The following is a 22,465-nucleotide window of genomic DNA, read 5'->3' as shown; positions in this document are numbered from 1 at the left end:
ATTAATGTTTGTGTGTATAAAAAAAGTTGTTGGAAAATGTCTGTCTTTTGAAAATATATTTCAGTATTTTCAAAGATTAATTTTGGTTGTTATTAGTTGATAAATACTCCAATTATTAAAGAAAATATGAATATTAACTCTACAAAATACAAAACTGAGGCACTAATTTTTTGTTACTCTATTTTTTCACTTAAATTGACGTATAATTTAGCAAGTGAAATGTGTTATATATATATATATATATATATATATATATATATATATATATATATATATATATATATATATATATATATATATATATAACGAACTACTTATTCTGTATATCACACGAGTTAAAAATTAATTTTAATTATTAGACAGAATTTGTTAGTTAGATTACTTAGATCGAGAAAATATATTAATTTAATTAACTTTGAAATTTGGTTTCATAAATAATTGGTGTAAAATTATTTTAAACTAATCTTAAATTAGACAAAACTCACATAATCAATTCAAATTGGTTTATTCGGAAAGACATGTTTTTTAAAATTTTAAAGCAGAATATTGTAATTAATGATACAATATTTTTGAAGACTATAAATATTTTTCATGAAAAATAATTTTATTTGAGCAAAATAGACTAGTGATATAATTCTCACATCATATTATGATAATAATTGCGTTATACTTATTTAATTTCTAATTGTAATTGCCAAAATATATATTATTTTTTGTTGAATTTAAATATTATAACATATTTGATTTGATTTCGTCTTTAATTTCAAATATTTCATGTTGAAAATAAGACTTAATTATTAATTTAATCGTTTTATTTTTAAAAAAATATTTAATTAAGTTCTTTTGTTTTTTAAAATTTCAATCAACTCCCAACAAGATCGGAGGGGTGAGAATAGCGTGGGAGAAGTTAAGGTTCATGAGATAAAATTTTAGACGCATTAAGGAACAATCCCTTTCTTCAAATCACGTCTAAAATTTAAAAACATATAATTTATAATTATTAATAAAGATAATTATATTTTTTATTCCTAAATTATCTTTTAATATATATAACTATTTTTATTTCTTTCGTGGACCTTCAATATGTAATTATTGTCACTCTTTCTAAAAAATTACTATCACTATTTTCTTTAACTATTTTTTATTTTATTTCTTAAAAATAAAGATAGTTTTTTAACTAGTTATGATTGTGACGATTTCAGATTGCTCCTTTTTTTTAACTAGTTTTTTTTTTTTTTTTGTTAATGTGTGGGCTTTTTATTATATTTTAAAGTTTTTTTAAATAATAATGGCGACTATAAGCTGCCGTTACATGTGAATGAAAGCCGCCATAATCTTTTAAACTAACTTCACCTAATGTGATAAGATTTGTGTAGTTATTGTATTACGGATCTGGATCCTCTCCTTCAGAAACATTTCAATTCCGTGACTGTCTCTCTTTGTGGTCCTTGAGGTTGTGGGTGAAAACTTAGCTTGAAAAGGCATCAATGTCTTACTTATTGTAACACCAGACATACATCTAATTAAGGTGGTTGTTCTTTTGAAATGAACTAGAAAGACAATTGAAAAAAACTAATAACTTTGGTTTTATAAATCATTTGACAAATGCATTTAGAATTACCTCTTTCTGTTAAATACTAATTCCACCTTTCCATGATAAAACAACAAGAACAATGCATAGAGTAACCATAAAGTCCAAAATTACAGTGAAATTTAAAAGATTTTTTTTTATTGTTCATCATATTTTTATACTTTTAACACACAATTGGTTGAATCTGTTAATTATTATAATTGGCATGGATATCGTTGGTGCTTTGTTTCCATAATCTGCACAACACTAAGAAATTACCAAGATAAATGCAGTAAATATAATAACGGATGGCCTTGACAAAAAGTCGATGCGGTGGCGGCATTGATGGAGTCGTGGCTGTGTTTCACGGTGGCAGCAAAGAAATAAAGGATTAGTTCCAAACCAATGGCAGTGATTGTCGATTTATGCAATGGAACTTCGTTTGAATTTTGAAGTGTCAAAGAGAGGTAAACAAGATTAATATGTTTCTATACCTTTTTATATTTTTAATTTCATATGTCTCATCCTGGATAATATTTCTGATGGAGAGAAAACCTAAAGGAGAGGATCCAGATCTAGTTGGGGGTGAGGCTAAAGGAAATTTACCCATACAATGGATGAGTGGATAAATTTTTAGATATATTAAGATATTTGTAAGTCTGATCGAGTTAAGCATTATTCATGTTTATTTATTTTCGATAAAATTATATTTTTTTCTAGGATTAATTTGAGTCTTTTTGAATGATTAAAATGTGATTATGTTAAGGTATTTACTTGATTAATCGCGTAAAATGTAAAATCTCCATGAAGTCAAATATGTGTTTGGTGTCGATGATTGATGGTCTACTGATAATGATGTTTGATGAATAAATCATAATGATGATGATTGATGAACTCACTATTGTTGTGATATGTTTTATTGTGTAAATTTTAAGACTTATGTTTTATGAATAATTTATATATATTATAATATTTGAAATTTAAAAACATATATAACCAACAAGTTGAATTGAGTTAAAATATTTAAATTACAATATATATATATATATATATATATATATATATATATATATATAATTACCAACAATAGAACAAAACTTATTTGTTGTTAATAAAATTTATATTTAATTGACAACTTATATTTAAGGACTACATTAACCTTTAAACAGTAAAACATCATAAACAAAAATAATTATTTATTTATCTAAGTCACTTATTCTAGATAAACTTTCTTTATTTATCTAAGTCTTTTTTTCCATTTACTTTAATTTAGATAAACTTGATTTCATTTAAGGAATAATTATTTTAAAAAAAAATACTATTCTAGATAAATTATATATATATATATATATATATATATATATATATTAGCAAAATAAAAAATTTAACACATTAAAACAAATAAAAAAACCATTTAATTTTTTTAAAAAATACTTATTTATTGATTATGAATTTTTTTTGATTTATTTAGTCTTTTGACTCTATATTTTTATTTATTATTTTTTTAGTTTTGGTATCAAAATATTCTATGATTTTTATGCAAATAATTTTTATGAGTTTTTACTCACTATTGTTAGTTAATACAATAGTGAATATTGTGGTTTTGGTAAAATTACTAGAAAATAAAGATATAAGGAATAACATCTTTATTTTCGTATTATTATTTTTTAAAATCAGAAATATTCTTAATGTTACTTCATATTGTATTTTTGGTAAGATTATTACAAAATAAAGATATAAGGAATAAAAATATGCTTATTTTTGTATTACAGGAACTGCTTTCATAACATGATTTTGAAAAGAAAAAAATAAAACACACATTATGAAATTGGTTCCCCTAAAATCGATTCCATAATGTCTATGAAAAAAAATAATACTTTAGAAATTAGTTTCAGGAGAAAGTACTGTAAAAAAAAAAAAAAAAAAAGCAAGTGAGAAATCAGTTTAGCGGGAATCGATTTTTCATTTGATACAATATTTTGTATTATTGAAATAAATATTTTTTAGGCTGTATCATTGGGGTTAATATTTTTTGGATTGCATTATTTTGGATCGTAAAAAAGTCATCAAATTAATCTCTAAAAATATTGAGGTACTTTATTTTATTTTAACATTTTCAAATATGCTAAAATTGGTGAGTATTATGAACAAGACTTTTTTTGGAATGTTGTTAATATCTATTTTAACATCATTAGCGATTGATTCTAAACATTATATTAGGACTTTAAATATAAAATAAATTTAAAATCAATATTCACCGAACTTTTAGTGGATGAGTGAAAAGGAAAATAAGTTTTTAATTTTTCCTATATAGGAGATGTATCAAATGAGAAAAAAATTAAAATGAGAAGAATTAATTTTAACTATTAAATTATAATTACAAAAATTGATGTCTAAGATTAAAATTTAATTTTTAATACATCACCTTTATCCAATGGAGAAAGTATTATTACATAAAAGACTTTTTACATTAATTAAAAAAATACCTTTTACATTGTTTGTAAGTCTATGCAAGAGGCATATAAAGGTAGACTTTTTTTATCCATTATTAATTGATTTTAAAAGTTAACTTTTAAAATGATACTAAAAATTTACTTTTTAGATTGTTTCTTGAAGTGACCAATCTACAAATTAGTATATTAAAAATTAAATTTAATCTCAACCATCAATTTTTATGATTATAATTTAACGGTTAAAATTAATTATTCTTATTTTTCATTTAAATTTCTTTTCATTTGAAACTATATATATATATATATATATATATATCTCAATAATAAATAAATAAATGTTAATACTAAAGGATAAAATGATATTTTTATTGTCATTTTTTTCTTTTCTTACCTACCAAACAATTTAAGTTTAAATATTTTAACTTTATTTATTTTTTAACTACACAACTTTTATTTCCAACCTATTTTTCACTTATTTCTCTTTTTTTTCTCTCCTATTCACTTCCATTCCCTCACTTTCCTTCCTTACAACCAAACAAAGGGTTAAGTTTATGAACAAAATATATTTTAAAACTAATAGTAAAACTTCAAAATTAATCATTAATTATATATATTGAGTTACAAAAGGAAAAATATTACTAAGAAGCCTTTATATTAAAATATATTAGAATGCGATTAATTTAATGTCTATGAAAAGCTAAGTATATTTTAAAATTACAATAAATAATATAGCACTAACAATTATTAATATAAAAAGTGTGCGTATATAATATTTGCTTGTATACAACTGTGCACTTACTTTATTTTTAGAAGTAAATGTTTTTAATAAAAGTAAACTTTAGATGTATTTAAAAAAAATCAGAATTATACTTTATCAAAATAATTTTTCCAAAAAAAAAATAAGTAGATAGATATAGATATACATTAATAAATCTCTATTTTCTCTCACTATATATATAATATTACTAATGGTATTCGGTTCGTCTGTTGCAAATCATAATTTATAACTGTAACAGAAACAAAATATAAAAAGTCTGTTGGGCAAGAGAATCCCATGCCAACCAAAAAGGACGAGAATACATTGCTAAATTGATTGAGTGATAGCTAGATAGGAATGATGGTGAATTCAATTAGGCTGCATGAACCACAAATAATATACTATCACATCATCATCCTCTTACAGTTAGTAATAGTTTTTAGTTTCTACTTTGTATGCTCCTCTACAGAACAAAACAAAGTTCATTGTATACATGTTTTTAAAATAAACTGTATGACTCGAAAAGACAAAATACAGCATGTGATCACATGCTAACAATCTTTCGGTTCCACCATACCCGCTTGATTAGCAGAAATATATTGTAATCAGTAATCACATACCCTCTGACCCCCAAATGAAAAACAAAAATAATGTCTTCTCATCGATCTTGAAATGAAATGGTAAAAGATCATGTTGTTGACCACATACTAACGCTAGCCACAGGATTATTTTTTACATAATTTTATATCTGTACAATAGTTCCATTTATGTTTTAGATGTCACATTTCAATTTTACTATGAGCAATTGTATTTATGTATTCACTTTTTCTCAATCTGTTCTATCTCATTTGAACTTTATTTTCTTTCAATTATTATTTTCCTTTCTTATAAGATTACTTATTATGGTAATAACTTTTTTTCCTTACTTAATCATATTTCTCTTTTCTTACCATTCAAATCCACTCTTAAATGGAATGGAGGTTTATATTTTCTCTTTTATATTTTATACTATCTCTCATCTAGGGAAGCCGTTAATGTGATTTTTTAATATGGTAATAGCACAAAAAATCCTCTTTAAAAAACTCACTTGAAAAAGATTCATCCCATCACAAACATGTTACATGTGGAATGACGTGGTACACCAATCCATCAAAGATCATTAAGAAGTAGGAACAACCAAGGGGACACGTGTCAAAGATCTAGAACTGAATCTGGCAGTTGTTGCTACACACAGGGAATAGCCCTCACCAAAAATAATAATAAACATGAAAGCATAAATATAGGTAATTGTGGTTTAAGCTTTTAGGTATTGCCGTTGGTTTAGAGAGAGAAAGTGTTGTGTTGAGAACGCCTCTATATGACCCATAAGGGGGTCTGCGTGTAAAGTCCCAAGCATTTGTCATCACTCAAAGAGTGGACAAGTCCGGTCAAAATTGCTGCACCTTGGCCTGCACCTTCCTTGCTCCGTCCCTTCTTTCTCTAATTCTTCACCCTCTTAATTAAAACCTTCTCCCTCGTTCCCCTTGTGACCACAACACACAACAACACATCACATATATAGTTATTTCTTTTGCAACAAACCCTCATATATTATAAGCTGAGCCAGGATTAGAATTGGATCATTCATTCCAACATGGGTTTTTCCTCAAAAGAAGAGAAGTCCAAAAGAATATTGAGGGGCTTGAAGACTCTCTTCTTCTTGATCACTATGGTTATATCGCTTCTTCTTTTCTCCGCCCCGGTTCTCCTTGTTATTGCCGATGCACTTGTTCCTTCTGCTCTGCTCTCCTCTCTTTCTCAATCTTCTTTCTCCATGGAAACTCTCGCTTCCCATTTCCACAACTACGATTTTCGATACTCTCTCATTGATATTCCCCTTGTGTCAATAATACGATCCTTCATCATCTTCTGTAAGTACATATACTCAAATTCACAGTAGTAAATTGAAATCAGTAGCGGAACATGTAATTTTATGAAAAGTTCGTCACCAAAATTTGGTGATTCTAGAATTAGTGAAGGAAATTAAGTTTCCGTCGCTAAATTTGGTCGCCTAATTCATTATTTTTCTAGTATTAAGTGCTTGCACACACAAAAAGAAAGGTGTGATTTTGTAGTGATTATCGAGGACCCTTTTGAAGGTTGTTTAACGGGTTGTTAACTTTTTATTTTTATTTTTGTATAGGTGTTTATAGTTTGTGTGATGGACCAAGGCTTTCGCATGGACCTTATTTGGGGATCACGACCATGTGCTCTGTTTTGTCTCTGATGTTTGTGTCGTTCAAAGCAGTTTACATCTTCAGTGTTTCGGGTATTGATCGAAGTGGGTATGTTCGTGCCACCGAAATAGCTCTGTTCGTGTGTTCTTGTGCGTTGGCCGTGGGGCATGTTGTGGTGGCCTACAGAACAAGTTGCAGGGAAAGAAGAAAGCTTTTGGTCTACAAAATTGATATTGAAGCTGTAAGTGTCTCCCCCTCATACACTCTACTTGCCACTTTCTTCCCACCAAAGCCATTTTTTTTTAAATTAAAATAATTGCGTGTTTAAGTGGAATAAGATTAATTTGGCAAGAAAATAGCATAATTTTGAAACTTGGTATTTTTTTAAATTGTATAATGACTCTAACAAAGTTAGAATCTAAGATAGATATCGTAGAAACTACTCAATTTTTTTTATTTAATCATATTTAAAGTCCTTTATCTTTTTCTAAGAATATATCATATTGAAAGATCAAATATAGTTTTTCTTTCGAATTCAACCGTGTGTTATTGTTATTAATTGAGATACACTCATTACTCATTATGTAACTACTTAAATTTCGAGTCTAAATTAGTTTTCACTTTATTGTTATGGTAACGCGGGGTGGACACGGAGGGAAGAAATGGGAATTTTCGTGAGGTAGTGAGGCCCCACCTAAGTACCGTTGTTGATGATCAAGGAAACTTCGTTGTGGTCTTATTTATTGGGGTTAATATATAGGAGGGTTGATTTTCCCACCCTCTCTGGAAGGTCAATTGTTTGGTGACAATTCCTCCTCCAATGAATGCTTGAATGCAAAATTCAAATTGGTGCTTGCATTTTAGTATTTTATTTTTTCAGCTTTGGCAACATAGTTTGTTGACTTTTCAAAACAGCCAAATTGAGCTGGTTGGAAATTGGGCAGAAGAGGATATGCGGTCGTATGGGGATGTTGGACTCCTCATCAATTCTTCAATTTATAGTATTTATAAAAAAAAATCATTTTTAATCGAAATAATACTTGGTCTCACATATAAATCTTTTTTTAAAGTCTAGTTCATCCTTGTGTCTAAAGAATCTTTATAAGCTAAAATGGGAAATAGATGACCTTAATTGATGACTAAAGTGGATAATATATAATTTTAATTCATAAATATCTATTAAAAGTTATTGATATAAGTGATTTAATACTTAAATTTTTTTAATTAAAATCTTTGGATTTGATTCTTGATTTGAACATAAAATAATAATTAGAAATATTATTTTACCTCAAATGAATTGATCAGGATGAAAAATGATCAATTAAATGTCAAACAAGAAATCTCATGTATTTCTTGTTAAATCAATGTTTTTCTTACAAATTTAGGTAATGTATTTGATCATGTGGGGGTATGCAGAGATACGTTAGCTTATTTTGATTTAAACTATTAATTTTGTAGCCTAAGATCACGGCCTTCAATGTTGTCATGATGCCATTCCAATTGGCACCTTGCAAGTTGAAGGTTGCCCACTAACAAGAACAGTTAATTGATGGGCTTCTCTCACCTAGTCAGACGACATGAACAAGTTATTCCCACGTGCCTCACACACCATAATATTAGTAGTAACATTTTTTTTATATTTTACATGTTTATCTGAACAAACAGATAAAAAAGTGATCGAGGCATTAACCATGTTCTACTTTTTTTTTATGTATTCGCAGATTTCAGCTTGCAAAAATGGGTATCCTAGGTATCTGAAGATTCCTCAAGAAGAAAGAATCAAATGAAGTCACTGTGCCACTACAACATTAAAGGATATATCAATATCAATTTATACGTATATATGATATTTTTCAACTAACAGAGCTACAGCTATTCATCATATTATGTCCTTGCGTGCGTCAAGGGATGCTACGGTAATTATCTTTTAACTACGAAAGACTAACTATTATTTTTTTGTAAAATTAAATAGTGATTTTTGTGAAACCAAAACCTAATTGTTACTCTTTTTCTCTTTATTTTAGGTTTATCCAAAGGATGCCAGTAACCTTGACACCTAACTTTTCTAACCTCGGATACTGTCATAGAAGTTTTCACTCTACCGCTGCCATGATACATAAAGTTGTTGAATGGTGTTTAGGTATAATTACTAATTAATATATGTACAATAGAGCTTCATCTTTGGCGATTTATGTATAACTATTTTGTTTTGTTATTCTTATTTTCCCCTTGCAATTGTTTCGTGTATATCTTCTTGTATATATAAAAATTAAGGGATTGTTATATGGTACCGGATTCTTAGTGTTGCACTAACTTGGTGTTTTAGGCTTTTAGCAATCAAGGGATATATATCTTGATTTTTTTTTAAAAATTGACGTTTTCCTATACGCATACCACATTTTAAAATAAAGTTTGAAATAAAACATGGGTAGTTCAAATAATCATATGACGATGGCCATAAAATAAATATTAAAGGGTTAACAAAAAAAATCTAGTTTTTATTTTAATACAAAAATACAAAATGTCAGTTTTTACCTAACTTGCAGGGTGGCTCTGCCATAAAAAAATACATAATTTTTTACAGACTCTTCAATTTTATTTTATTTTTAAAAAAATAGAACATTACTTTTAGTCATAAGTCATAATAACAGTCTCAAAGTCCGAACGTTTATTATTCTTTAATTTTCAACTTCTCACGTTTTTTTTCTTCTATTCCATCCTCGTTCAGAAATAAAATAAATCATAAATTTGTTTACATTGTGAATGACATTAATACCAATAAATTTGTTTACATTGTTAATTATTGATGGATTTGCATCCAACAAATTTTGCCAAGCTTAACTAGTCCAATGATTATAGTGAATTCTTCTTCTTTTTTGTTACTTTTAATTTTACAATTTATATAAAAGTACTAATCAATATATTTTTTGTTTCAGCTATTGATTAAGTTGAATATATTAATCTTGGAAAGTTACTTTTTATCTCTGTATTTGGCTTTGCCCTACCAAAGAAAAAAACTTGTTAAATATACAGTTTGCCCACCAAAAAAAAAACTTGTTATATATATATTCAACTTTTTTGTTAAACAAAAAAACTCTTATATATGTAAATTAGGAGAGAACACTTTATGAAGATAAAAGACCATTTTTCTCCATATTGTAGCTTTCTCTCGTCAAAACTAATAATTGTTTCCACCTCATGATGCCCCATTGCTACAATCTTTGCCCACTACTATTATTCATTGGTCTAGTCAGGCTTTGGGGCTAAGTTGCTTGGGTTAAAGACTAGATTTGGCCGTCAAATTGGTTGACTAGTGCATGCATGGAGGATCTGATTTAAAGACGACCCCAAAATTACGGGTAGCCCTAGATTCATTGGATCGGGGATACGTTTTACAACCATGAATAAATTTGACAACTTCAACAATCCTGTATTTGTTTTTTAGTTTTTAAATAGTAGGACCAGTTCAATGCATCATTAAACAAAAGACAAAGAAGTTTAGAAAACAAACTCCGGTGAAAAAGTTAATATTAATGTATTGTCCATTTATTTATCTATAATTTGAAGGGGGTACCAATTTTACTCTTTGGTGTAATCTTAAAAATTTATGGTAAAAAAATTCGAACAGATTTTATGCAAAGAAAAGTCGAAAGTAAACTTTATATAAAAAAAAACTATATGGAAACCCCCAACTCTAATTTTTAAGGGAATATCAAATTGGCTTTTCTGCTCAGTAAACATTTCATTTACAATAATTGTATGGCTTGAGTTTAAATTTATATCTCTCAGCTTAAACTTTTCAATATTGTTGTTTTTTTATTAAAAAAAAAAGAGAAGAAGAGAGAGAGAAAAGAAGAATGAAATTCCTATCAAAGATTCTCTTTCACACATTGGAATATTTTTAGTGTACATTAATAAAAAGAGGAATGTTAATAATATTTTATATTTTATTAGATAAAAGTGAGAGGCTTGTTTCTTAGAATATTGCCATACGTTAGAATTATAATTCTCTCAACATTTTATTTCAAGTACATAACTTTAAAATTGAACTCAAAATTTCATGTTTCAGAAATTTTAATCTCTTTATGTAGAATCACAACATATTAATTTTTAATGTAATTTTTATCATTAAATATAAAATAAATTGCATGAGTCTTACCCTCCCCCCGCCCTTACATATTTTAAATGAATACATATTTTATAATATATATAATTTGTCATTTTTCTTTCTAACTCAACAACTTTAGAAACTTTGCTAAATAGATCCTATAAATGACCTCACGTCATTACATTTTAACTCACTATAACTCCTTTTCTATTGTATTAACTTATTTTATTTTAAATACTCTAAGCATCAGCTTGAATAAGCATTAATAAATGCGCTCTCTAATCCGTAATAGGGAGTGTAGCTCCCGTTGATCGAGTAAAATACGTAAATTATTATAGATTTTTTATTATATATCTTGATTCTCATAAATAAAAAAATATAATATTCTTTTATTACTGGTGTTTAATGTTGCTAATAAATATATGGGCGAGACGGATTGGGCACTAGACTTCATAAATAAATATGTCAGTAATTATTTTTATGAAATCCTTTTAGTCTACATCCAGTCTGGGCTAACATGGTTTTTTAAAGAAATAAACTATGTCAATACATTTTAAAGTAAGACAATATATTTAAATAAATATTAATAATATTTTTCTTGCTAGTATTATTATTATGTTTTTTTATAATATAGTAAAATTATATATTTATTTATGTCTTTAAATATTAAGTATGTAAAATTACATAAAGAATCAAGTTCTTGATAAAGTGTCCAGACAGTTGGGAATAATTCTGATAATTATGATAATTACCTCGAGGATAGGCAAAATTCTTTCTGGCAAGAGCATCATGAGGTATTAAGGAAAGAGGAAGTGATTTGGTTCCAACGTACAAAATGGTTGGCCTTTGGGGACTGAAATACACATTATTAGGAGGAGAAAGAATACTTTTGAGGATTTTGAAGAGTTGGAAAGGTTAGTAAATGAGTATTTTTGTAACCTTTTTAAGGATGATGTCTCTAGTACTATTTTTTGCTGGCAAGAGGCTTTTCCAAAATCACCTAGATATAGATTGGAGTGGTTTAATGAATCTGTTATTGCTGAGGATATTAGAAAGGCTGTATTCTCTATGGGTAATTTTAAAGCCCCGGGAATTGATTGTCTCCAAGCAGTTTTATAAAGGTAATTGGGAGATTGTGGGGAAGGAATTTTGTAAGGTGATAAAAAGTGCTTTCCACGAGCCTGAAAGGTTGTTGAGATTAATGATACACCCATATTTCTCATTCCTAAAGTTGAGCCTGTGGTCAATATAAATCAATTCGGACCAATAAGCCTATGTAATATGTCCTATAAGACAATTACTAAATTACTAAAATCCTCTCTTTTAGGATGTGGAAAGTGATGTAAGACCTTGTTAACCCCCGTCAATGTAATTTTATTCGTAAAAGAAATAATGGAGATAATATTATAATTGCACGAGAGGTTGTTCACCCCATGAAGAACAAAAAAAGAGGTTATGGTTGGATAGTGATTGAAGTAGATCTTGGAAAAGCCTATGATAGACCCAAATGGAATTTTGTTGTGGATACTCTTCGAGATATTGGTTTTCCTTATCACTTTGTGAATATGGTGTATTGGTGTATTTCTACTCCTAACATGCAGGTTCTTTGGGATGGGGAGGTTCTTGACAAATTTCAACCATCAAGAAGGATTAGACATATTTTATGTAGACCATTCACCTGCCTGTTTCATTTTGCGAAGAAATTGATCAACACTGTCGAAATTTTGTCTGGGGGATACTACAAATGCAAAAAGATTCCACTGGCTAAACTGGATTTCGTTTGTTTTCCTAAACGTGATGGTGAACTTGGTCTAAGAAAGGTTGGCCTTATGAATCAAGCATTGCTTATGAAGGTTAGGGGGGTCCATATGCACGAAACAAAATGATCTATGGGTCAAAGTGATTTGTTCTAAATATAAGTGCGAAAATGATACTCTCCCTGTTATTGATTCGAGGAGAAGTGAATCGAATTTATGGAGAGGTATTGTGAATGGTTGGGATTCCTTGAAGACAAATTTAAAGTGGAAGGTGGGAAATGGAAGGGCTACAAAATTGTGGAAAAATTGGTGGATCTTCAAGAGTTTTAAGTCAAAACATAAGGTATATATATATTGAAAATTGAATTTTTATAACTAAAGGTGACTTTAATGCAAAGTAAAAAATTGTACCCCCACATATGTTTTAGACCAATTCAAAAAAGGAAAAAATCGTCCCGATATAACTCAGATACAACATGATACTCAGATTTAACTTAAATCAATTTTTTTAAAAAAATGGGTAACACCAAAATAAAGATAAAATCAGATTTCTTATATATCTGATAAGATTAAGATATAATCTTTCCTTAAGTATATTTGATGGTTTAATATTGATTTTATTAATGTTTAATAAATATATTATTGATTTTAATTTTTTAATATGTATCCTAAATGTATTGTATTCTATATTTTAAAAAAATAATGTATCGCTGTATTGTATCCGATACTCGTACCGTGTATGGAGTTGGATATTAATAATCATACTAGCTTTGATGGAAGTCAGTGGAATCAAATGGTTTGGTGAGATGCTAGACAAAATTTGGTGGCATAAAAATCTGTTTGTTTTTCAAAATAAATGAATTCCGATGCATGGTGTGCTTTAATCGGGTAAGCTTTTAATTAAGACATCAGTAGAAGCAATGAGTCCATCCGTGTCCTACAATTTGTGGAAAACCCCTATGGTCAAATTGGTTCTCATGGGTGATCTGCTCCCCCAATCAATCTTGTTAAATTGAACTGTGATGTTGCGTTTGTTTGTCAGAACATAAAGACAACTTCATGTGGTGAGGTTATCTCGGACAACAAGAGTGTGTTTGGATAGAGAAATTTAAAATTTTGAGAAATTTTAAATTTTAAAAATTTTAAATACTTTATTTGAAATTTTTTATTTTCAAAATTATGTGTTTGGATAAAAAAAATTTAAAATTATGAGAGTGAAAAAAATGAATGAAAAAAAAGAAAAGATATGATTAGTATGCTAGTTATACGTGTTCCTCTATGTTCTTAGGTTCGAACGATGTTCCACAATGTTAGACGATATTTCTTGAAGAAGACGGTAAGAAAATAATTTCAATTTCTCATATTTTATAAGAAAATTAAAATTTCAAATTTTTAGTTATTTAAAATTCTGTTTTAAAATTCTAAAATTTTAAATTCTTCATAAAAAAAACATCCAAACAATGAATTTTAGATTACAGAAATTCAAATTCTCTCATAAATTATTTTCCTGAATTAAAATTCTCTATCCTCTAAAGGTAATCTTGTTAAAGCTTTCTCTAGGAGACTGATGTTCTCTTCTATTCTTGAAGCGGAATTTTGGACAATGTTTTTTGTTTTAAGAATTCAGAGTCTGACTCCTTGGAAGTTATTAAAATAATGAATAATAACTTATGTGTTGACACTGATTTTATCGAGTTGGTAGATATGATCCGCGCAGAAGTTTATTGGCTTTTCAACTTGATAGTGTGGTTCATGTTTTTAGGGAGTCAAACATGCTAGCAGATTCTTTTGTAAAACATGGTTTGACAAGTAATAGAGAAATTTGTTTCTATTTTCTCTCAATCCCTGATTTCACTAAAGACTCCTTCATAAAGGATACAAATGTAACTGTTTACTCTTTGAATAATAATTAATATAGTTCTGAGGCGATTTGCCAAGATCATTCAGCAAAAAAAAAACTTATTTATTGTCAAATTTTTACCCGAGGGCTAGACACCTTGATGAAAATTTAAAAATATAGGAGTACAATCTTCTTCTGGATGAATGAAATAAGGCTTTATAAGAGTACAATAGCATCCTGCAAAAGGCTCTGGGCTGTCTTGTGAGCCCGTCCGATCCAAAATCCACCAAGAGGTAAATTAAAATAAAATAAAATAATCACATAAAGAGTAAAAAGTGCGACAAATATATCTGGTCTTTAATTTTTATCACCATTAATAAAATGTGGTACAAAGGAACGAATTTGTTACTGACTAGGTGACAAATGCTTCCTTGAAAGATAAAATTAAAAAATTTATTGCTCGAAAATGTAAAAAGTGCAATAAATATATTCCGACGTTAATAGTAGATTGTGACTAAAAGAAAAAAATTTATAATGATTGCAACAATTTTTTTTTATCAAACTCGTAAATTAAATTGAGTCTAAAAGAAAAAAGAATATTCGTTTTATAATCTCTTAAATCATTTTTTTATAGCTTGATGAAAGGTTCAAGTAAAAAAAATATTTATTGTAAAACATTATAGTTAAATTAAATCCATGAATAATTTTTAGGAAAAATTACAATTGTAATGACATTTTTAATTTGTAAAAAATACTCACCTCCTTTGAAATGATTTTTTTAAGGTTATGATTTTTTAAATGTCAATAAAAAATAAATGTGTATGATTTAAAAAAAATAATTTAAAAATCAACAATTTTTTATTATAATTTGTAATTTAATGTCATTGCATATACTAATAGACATTCATATTTTATTATGAAAAAATTATAAAAGAATAATTAAATAAATAATATTTGATTAAACATAAACAATAATTTTCTTACCATTTTATTGTAATTTTTTTCCTGTGTTAATCACATTTATTTAAGAGTTAATAATCAAATTATTATGATTAATTATTTTGCTGTAGTTAAAGAGAAGTAAGAAGAATTCGTCAAAATAATAAAAATTCAACTCCGTTGATATTCTATGCATTCTCTCAATTGTTAATGAAGTTTAAAAATTATATAACTAAAAACTTATTCATGTGATATAGTTTTCTTAAAATATTGTCACAATCATTATAAATTTTTTAAAATTATAATAATTAGTCCCTAATCTATTATTAACGATCAAATATATTTATTGTATTTTTTATATTTTCAGAAATTAAAGTTTATATTTGTATCTTTCACGCGCGTATTAGTATTACATATTCATATTATACAAAAGGGATTATTTATCCAAATAAAAATAAAAAGGAGTTTGAAAATTTTAAAAAATAATGGAGAGACTACGACGTCGTTCTTACTCATGGACGAACCACACCACCCCGCTGGAAAGAAAAGCAGCAAGGGTTTGAACTGCTAAGGTGAAACACTGAAACTGAAATACGAAGGAAGAAAAATCACAGCAACGATGAGAATCACGTTGGAGCCGAGCTCGGAGCCAAGCCCAAGCCCAAGCCGTTCCCAAACTCCGAAAGAAGAAGTCGAATGGGTCCCACTTCCCAAGCACCCTCTCTTCACCGCACACGGCGGAGCCACCACCGCCGCCGCTTCCCGGAACCTCCTGGCCTGGGACGGAGCCTCGCGCCTCTACTTCTGGGACTCAAACAAACGCTGCCTCCACCGCCTCTCTCTCCGTCTCGGCGACCCCGATCCCTCTTCCGTTCTCGCCGCTTCCCCCTCTAAGGTCCTTCCTTTTCTCTCTCTCTCTCTCTCTCTCTCTCTTCATTCCTCTTTCTGCATTTAGGTTTTCTTTCGTGGAAATGGAATCCAATGCTAATTCGCGGTGAATTTGAAACAGGTGTTGCAATCGGACGCGGTGCTCGATTTCGATGTCCGCAAAATCTCCATCAACAGGAAAGGAACAGCGATACTCCTTTTCGGTTCCGAGACTCTCTCTGTTATGTACCTCTACGGACGCGCCTCTAAGAAGGACGTGAACTTGATTTGCAGGTACAGTTCCAAGTGGAACTCACTAATGTGCTTCTTCTCTGCTACTAGTTCACGTTAATCATGCTTTGCTGTTTCTTCCATATTTATTTTTTGTTTATTACAATAAATTGTCTTCAAGTTATCTTTATCGGATCTTCTAGTTTACTTTTTAGGTGCATTGCATAGGAAGAAGGAGATGGTTATTAATTATAGGAAAATGATGTATGGACACCTTTTTGCTGCTAGATACCTCAAGAGAGATAGAAAAATATATGCCATAGGTGATATGATACGATGAGAGAGAGAGAGAGAGGGAGAAATGAGGAGTGTTAATCAGGTGTATACATATACTATGCAGGTGTCTATGTATCAATACTCTAAATTATAATGAGTGTAATTGTTTTGATGTTGCCAGAGTGATGATCTTTACCATCAGAGTTTTTTTGAAACTTTTTTTTTTGGATATCTTGTTGTAGGACTATTACTATTGGTTCTCAGACATATTGCACTGGTGGCAATGATATTCGTGTGTTACAAGCATTATGGCACCCTTACAGTGATACTCATTTGGGAATCCTTTCTTCTGACTCTGTTTTCCGGTAAGCTTTTTTTTTGTTTTTTATTAAAAAAATTAATCTATGTATATATTGGTGTTGGATATTGTTTACTATGGTGGGTATGATGTGACTTATGAAGCATGAATGTTGTTTGTTCAATGGGTCATCTTGGTTTATGCTAGACCGGAAAGATATTCCTGTTGGAATGGCTTCAGGAGCAATGCTGAAATTTAAAACTTGAGAGGTTACACTTTCACAAGGGAGTAAATATCAGTCTGATATTGTAATACTTATAGGTGACAAATTTTTTATAGCAAATTGCCTACACTATTATTTGAAGTCTTTTTAATGATATCTACATTACCATGAGAGGATAACAATCCTAGCTGATAGCCAAATATGTGCTCCCTTTATTTATCTGATCTCCATGAAGAAAATGAAAATTCCATCCAACCATTAGTTTTTATGTTTGATTTCTATTTTTTCTAATCCTTATAACTATTAGTTAAATTTTATCATAACATTTTTTATTTCATTTTCTTGGACTTTGATTGAATTATTTTCACATGCATAAAATGTTCCATAACCATATAATAGTTGTTTTAACCCCAACATCTCATACATTTTGCTTTTGTTTTATTTTGTCTATATCTGTTCTTTCTTGGTTGGATAAGACATTATTTAACTGAGTTATGTTGTCATGTTGCCCTCTAATTGCAAATTCATCTTTGTAGACTTTTCAACCTGGCTGTGGATCCTTTGCAACCTGAGCAAGAATATTATTTACAGCCTGTTGAGCCTGGTAGAACTAGAAAGGCCTCATCATTGTGTCCAGTTGATTTTTCTTTTGGAGGAGACCACTTATGGGACCGGTTCAGTGTAAGTTCTGATGTTTTTTTATTTAACTGTTTTGGGATTTTCTTATTTGTCCATTTTTCAATCTCTACTGACATTACTTATTAGTTTTAAACATTTTATTTATTGTGCTATTCAACAGGTTTTTATTTTGTTCAGTAATGGGGCTATCTATGTACTTTGCCCAGTTGTTCCATTTGGAAGGTATTTTAATGCTCTTATTTATTTTGTCTTCCTTTACTGCTGAAATATCACCAATATGTCCTCGATTATATTTGATGAAGATTGCTTTACTACATTGCTGTCTTGCCCATTTGTAATGGTTGTTGGTTTCATGCCAGAGGCAGTTATTTTCTTTAAAGTGTTTGTATCCAACTCATAGATATTTCTAAATTCGTGACTGTTTTCTCTGCTTATCCACAGTCTCTTCAAATGTGAGTCTCTGGTAGAAATATACAATGATGCTCACACATTTGGAAAAATATCAGCCAACTCTGTTGCGGCAAATAATTCAAAGTTGGCCATCTCCTGGTTAGAAGCAGCTTTTCCGGAGTTACAGAACCAAGAAACTAAAGGAGACAGCTTGTCTTTGCTAAAAGCTCATTCTTATGCTTTATTTGATGCATCTCTTGTCTTGCAGGTATACATATATTTTAAATTGGACTTTTGTCAGCTGTATTATAAGATGGAAAAGTGCCTTTAACAGATTGTTCCATCAGTTGCAGTGTTACATATTATGACTCTACTTTATGTCTTTTGATTTTCTAGGGACCTCTGCGAAGAGTAGGTCAGGATGGGAATGAAGATTCAGTTGGTCGTAGTGCAGAATGTGAAGGTCGTGCTGTTAGTTTTCTCTACAATTTAGTCAGCAAAGATTCTATTTTGGTGACTGCCTGGAGTGGTGGGCAGTTACAGATAGATGCTCTAGCCGATGAGATCCAACCTGTCTGGAGTGTTGGTAGTCCACCTCGTCTTCGTGTTGATTCTCATGACCAAATTCTCGGCCTTGCTATGATTTGTGAGTCAATTGCCAGCAGCAGTTTGTGGAAGCTTGATCATAATGCCTGGTTGGGTAATCCACCCCCTTTGCTGAGACTGGCTATTGTTGATTTGGCTCTGCCACGAAAAGCAGAAAGTGGTTATAATATTTCATTGTTCATTGATACGCTTATGCCAGAAAGAATATATTCCCTTCATGACGGAGGGATTGACTCAATAGTTTTACATTTTCTTCCATTTACAAGTCAGACAAATGGCAAGGATGATACGATGAAAACACCATCTGTGCACCCTGTTCTAAATACTTGCCAGAGTGGATTCACCTCAGAACCTTCACTTTGTGGCTTTGTGTCATTATCAGATTCATTTGGATATTCATGGATTGTAACTATTACACTTTCTCTAGAGTGTGTTGTGCTTGAGATGAAAAGCTGGAACCTCTTGCTTCCAGTAAGCATTGATATGGAGAAGAAACCCATTTCATCAGAGGGGGAATCAAAAGGGAGAGATATACCAACAATAATTAGCAAGGAACTACTTAGTGGACCCAGGGAGGTACTTGTTCCTCAGGCCTCTCCAAGTTTACGTTCCGTTGCAGCTGATTCAATTGAAGGCCGATCAACATTACATCAGTATTTCAAGCTGTTTCATGAAACTTATGTGGAGTATGCACATAAGGTAGGACTATCATAATGTCCCAGCCTTTTATTGTTGGTTGATCTCTGAGTCCTTATTCTGACCTTGTATATTTATCATATTTGCTACTTATTATTTTTTCTTTCAATTGTATTCTCTAACAAGTTTTGACCTAAATCAAAGTAATAATCTTAGGCTAAGAGTTATCAATATTTCTACAGAAGGCTGGTTGTAGCTTAATTGCTTAAATAATTGACTACAAATTCTTTCAAATGAAGATAAAAGTTTATTGATATATGTTTGCACAGGAATATCTTGTTAGAATATATTAGAAATTGTATATTATTATGTGAATTGAGGTAGTTCGTTATAATTTAATTCATTAGTTCTATATTCTATATGGTATGTACTCTAAAGGGGATTATACAAATGTGAATACAGCTATGCTTTTTGATAATAACTGTTGGCTCTCTTCCATTACATTTTCTGTAATAATAGGTGTACCTGGAGCTCAAGCATCACGCACCTCAGTTGAAGAAAATCATTAATGACCAACATTCTCGAATAGGTGATGCACAACAGAAACTTTTGAAAGTTGACGAGAAAGAGGCTATATTACAGAAAAGGATAGATCGTGCAATTCAAATGCACAATTCTTTGGAAGAGCGCTTGCAACAATTAAGGAACTTACCTTGCGTGCACAAAAAACCACTGTCCAGAGCAGAGCGAAAGTTTAAATCTGAGCTTGGTAATGGATGTTCGATCCCTTACTTTTCTCTTTTAATGAAATTCTGAATACCTTTTCTCAAAGTTTCACATTTAGGCCCTAATTGGATAAACCTCTCCATAAACACTTATTGAAGAAAATAAGAAGATAAAATGAATTGAGTTCTTCCCATGATTTAAAATCAATTTATGTTCCTTAGTTTCTAAAAAAGTTAGATGAGAGTTTCTATGTAAGTCAACCGCATAAGTCAATTCATTTTACTTTCTTTTCTTCTCTTGCAAGTGTTTACGGTGAAGTTTATATAAACAAGACTGTAATGTTTTGCAATAATAGTATGCTTTTCACATGATCTCTACCTGAATCTAGACATATTCAGTTTCTAGCTCTCACTTTTCCTGTACCCCATACACCATTCCCCATTCTGGTTCATCTATTGTCATTTCTATCTACTGAGAATCTATTTCAATAGCACTTAATCACACCCTTTTTTTCCAGATCACTTTAAGGAAGTTGAGTTGGATGCTTTGCATTCTTCTGTTGATGCGGTAAGTGCAAGGCTGAGAAGGCACTTGCAAGCTTCGAAAGCTAATCACCAACAGCAAAAAACACCAGGGAAGAAAAGTTATGCAGGAGATGATCAGATGTCCTTGCTCAAATCATCGCTTGAAAAACTTTCACTTTTAAATACTGAAAATTCAAAGAAAGTCGAACTTGTGGAGTCTTCATTGAGAAACAAAGAAAGAAGCAGTAGAGAATCAAGCCTGCCTATGCCATGAAAGCATCCTATGCTATATTTTATTTCTGTAGTAGAACTGGTGTGGTTTGAACTATGATCCTACTTGCACTCCCTCTAATTTAGTCACTTTAATTGTCTCGCCAAAATTAGGGATTTTCATAGAAAGAAGTTGGGAGTACGGTTAACATATTTACATTATTAAAAGCTTAATGTCAAGGTCAACAGGAAGAAGAAAGTAGCAAACTTTGTTGTATACTAATACCTAACTCCCTTTTCATATATGTCAGTATCAGAAAAGAAATGTCAAGAAAGAAGAAACCTTGGTATTTACATTCCGTTTAGAATGGAACATGCACCAGAGCCAGGCTTTTCAATTGTCTTGCCCGAGGCTACAATTGCCCATAACCATGATGTAACTTGATTTGTTTAGTATATGAGTTGCAAACGGATCCATAACATACCAACCTGAGAACAATCTCTCAACTTAAAGAGTGAAAAAATGTGAAAAGAAAATTTTTAATGTCATGCTCAATCAAAGTAAGAGTTAATGTATTGCTTATCAAAATCATTATCATTAGCTGTAACTGAAACTGCTGATTGATCTGCCTGTTCTAACTGAAACATTACTGTGTTTTGGAAATTGTAAGACGTGATTAACCATGTACAATGAGAAGCAGCTGGAATAAACTTCCACCTATTTTACTGGTTAGACATGGAAAGAGAATGTAGAATTATGTTCCAAAATTTTATCCAAACACGCATCTAATAGCATGTACAAAATTAAGATAATACCTTTTTTATTTTTATATATAAAAAAAGTGTTGCAGTTTAAAAATTATTTCTTAAAAAAAATATGAATTAAACTCACGAAAAGTAAAACACTGGCAATTTAAAATACAATAGATAGCATCAGTTGGGAAGAATAATGCCGAGCCCTATCTTTTTAAAAAATATATAATATATAATGCAGAGTCGTTGTGCAGTGCAGTGCGGCCATTTAGTGTTTATTATTTAGATTTAGTAATGGATTAAAGTGATATTTATTTTTATAAAAATATAGAGGAAATTGTAGGTTAATTTATAAATTTATAATAATGATAAATAAATTTATATTGGCTTTCTTGTGTTCCCATACGAAACACACAAGGTTGTTCAATTTCAATTGTTTTTGTTAT

The 22,465-nt window shown here is 29.9% G+C and overlaps 2 protein-coding genes across 2 annotated transcripts; both read left to right on the top strand.

Annotated features, from left to right (window-relative positions):
* The first annotated feature begins 6,075 nt into the window (after positions 1-6,075).
* Positions 6,076-9,286, top strand: LOC114382680. The gene is made up of 4 exons (XM_028342250.1): positions 6,076-6,690; positions 6,963-7,237; positions 8,718-8,912; positions 9,021-9,286. Exons 1-3 carry the CDS (start codon positions 6,414-6,416, stop codon positions 8,781-8,783), a joined length of 618 nt encoding a protein of 205 aa, XP_028198051.1. The 5' UTR covers positions 6,076-6,413; the 3' UTR covers positions 8,784-8,912; positions 9,021-9,286.
* Positions 9,287-16,129: 6,843 nt separating this feature from the next.
* Positions 16,130-21,782, top strand: LOC114382518 (nuclear pore complex protein NUP88-like). The gene is made up of 9 exons (XM_028341994.1): positions 16,130-16,535; positions 16,650-16,801; positions 17,257-17,379; positions 18,072-18,216; positions 18,335-18,396; positions 18,616-18,832; positions 18,961-19,869; positions 20,326-20,575; positions 21,050-21,782. Exons 1-9 carry the CDS (start codon positions 16,260-16,262, stop codon positions 21,328-21,330), a joined length of 2,415 nt encoding a protein of 804 aa, XP_028197795.1. The 5' UTR covers positions 16,130-16,259; the 3' UTR covers positions 21,331-21,782.
* Positions 21,783-22,465: the final 683 nt, after the last annotated feature.

The sequence above is a fragment of the Glycine soja genome, chromosome 13, assembly GCF_004193775.1.
Source record: "Glycine soja cultivar W05 chromosome 13, ASM419377v2, whole genome shotgun sequence".
In the NCBI taxonomy this organism is placed as follows: Eukaryota; Viridiplantae; Streptophyta; class Magnoliopsida; order Fabales; family Fabaceae; genus Glycine; species Glycine soja.
The sequence above is the reverse complement of the archived record's forward strand: the minus strand, read 5'-3'. Positions and strand labels throughout refer to the sequence as shown.